The following is a 1,903-nucleotide window of genomic DNA, read 5'->3' as shown; positions in this document are numbered from 1 at the left end:
CTCACACACACTCACTCTCACACACACACTCACACACACACACTTACACACACACACACATTTACACACTCACACACACACATTTACACACACTCACACAGACACTCTCACACACTCTCTCTCTCTCTCACACACACACTCTCACTCACTCACACACATACTCTCTCTGTCTCTCACACACACACTCTCTCTCTCTCTCACACACACACTCTCACTCTCTCTCACACACGCACTCTCTCTCTCTCACACACACACTCACTCTCTCACACACCCGCGCTCTCTCTCTCTCACACACACACTCACTCTCTCACACACCCGCGCTCTCTCTCTCTCACACACACACTCACTCTCTCACACACCCGCGCTCTCTCTCTCTCACACACACACTCACTCTCTCACACACCCGCGCTCTCTCTCTCTCACACACACACTCACTCTCTCACACACCCGCGCTCTCTCTCTCTCACACACACACTCACTCTCTCACACACCCGCGCTCTCTCTCTCTCACACACACACTCACTCTCTCACACACCCGCGCTCTCTCTCTCTCACACACACACTCACTCTCTCACACACCCGCGCTCTCTCTCTCTCACACACACACTCACTCTCTCACACACCCGCGCTCTCTCTCTCTCACACACACACTCACTCTCTCACACACCCGCGCTCTCTCTCTCTCACACACACACTCACACGTGCACTCACTCTCACTCTCACACACACACGCACTCTCTCTCTCTCACACACACACTCACACGTGCACTCACTCTCAGTCTCACACGCACTCTCTCTCTCTCACACACACACTCACACACCCGCACTCACTCTCACTCACTCACTCACACACACGCACATTCTCTCTCACACACACGCACACTCACACACACGCACTCTCTCTCACACACACACACACTCGCGCACCTGGTGCCTGAAGTTGTTCCCGCACTGCTGGCAGGTGAAGGGCCGCTCTCCGAAGTGAACGCTGATGTGCTTCTTCAGGTCTCCCTTGCGCGTGAAGCTCCGGTCGCACTGCGAGCAGGTGAAGGGCTTCTCTCCGTCGTGGATCAGCAGGTGATTCTGGAGGTTGATCTTCTGCGTGTAGCTCTTCCCGCACTGCAGACACGAGTACGGCCGCTCGCTGTGAATCCCCATGTGATCCTTCAGGTCTGCTTTACGCTTGTAGCTCTCTCCGCAGAGCAGGCAGGGGAAGGACTTCTTGGCTCTCTTCTCCATCTGCGGAGCTGCCAAACTGTGAGGATCCTCGTCCTTGTCCTTCTGGCCGTGACTTTTCGCTTCTGTAGGTAGAAATCAATCAGAGAGTAAGACTATAGTGAAAGAAGACACACGAATGAACCTCAATGAAACCTCCCAACCTGTGTGTTGCTGGGTTTCTTCTTTGACTCTGACCGGCTGCAGATCAGTCAGATGCACACTCTCCACTTTAATGAGCTCCATCCTCACAGTCCTGCTGATTCTGCTGATCCTGCTGATTCTGCTGATCCTGCTGATTCTGCTGATCGTGCTGATCCTGCTATTGCTGCTGATGCTGCTGATGCTGCTGATCCTGCTGATGCTGCTGATCCTGCTCATGCTGCTGATCCTGCTGATCCTGCTGATGCTGCTGATCCTGCTTATCCTGCTGATGCTGCTGATCCTGCTGATGCTGCTGATCCTGCTGATCCTGCTGATGCTGCTGATCCTGCTGATTCTGCTGATCCTGCTATTGCTGCTGATGCTGCTGATCCTGCTGATGCTGCTGATCTTGCTATTGCTGCTGATTCTGCTGATCGTGCTGATCCTGCTATTGCTGCTGATTCTGCTGATCCTGCTGATGCTGCTGATCCTGCTGATCGTGCTGATCCTGCTATTGCTGTTGATCCTGCTGATGCTGCTGATC

General features: G+C 53.5%; 1 protein-coding gene across 1 annotated transcript in view; it reads right to left on the bottom strand.

The window, feature by feature from the left end:
* LOC107563101 (gastrula zinc finger protein XlCGF57.1-like) overlaps positions 1-1,903 on the bottom strand; it is a 12,209-nt gene that overhangs the window by 9,778 nt on the left and 528 nt on the right. Inside the window, exons 2-3 of the mRNA XM_016247887.1 lie at positions 1,380-1,474; positions 925-1,301 (exon numbers count right to left, since the gene is read on the bottom strand). Coding sequence (XP_016103373.1) covers positions 925-1,301; positions 1,380-1,461 — 459 coding nt within the window. The 5' untranslated portion in view covers positions 1,462-1,474. The remainder of the gene's footprint in view (positions 1-924; positions 1,302-1,379; positions 1,475-1,903) is intronic.

This window comes from Sinocyclocheilus grahami, unplaced genomic scaffold (genome assembly GCF_001515645.1).
Source record: "Sinocyclocheilus grahami isolate Dianchi unplaced genomic scaffold, SAMN03320097.WGS_v1.1 scaffold857.1, whole genome shotgun sequence".
NCBI lineage: Eukaryota > Metazoa > Chordata > Actinopteri > Cypriniformes > Cyprinidae > Sinocyclocheilus > Sinocyclocheilus grahami.
This window is presented reverse-complemented; position numbering and strand designations above follow the sequence as displayed.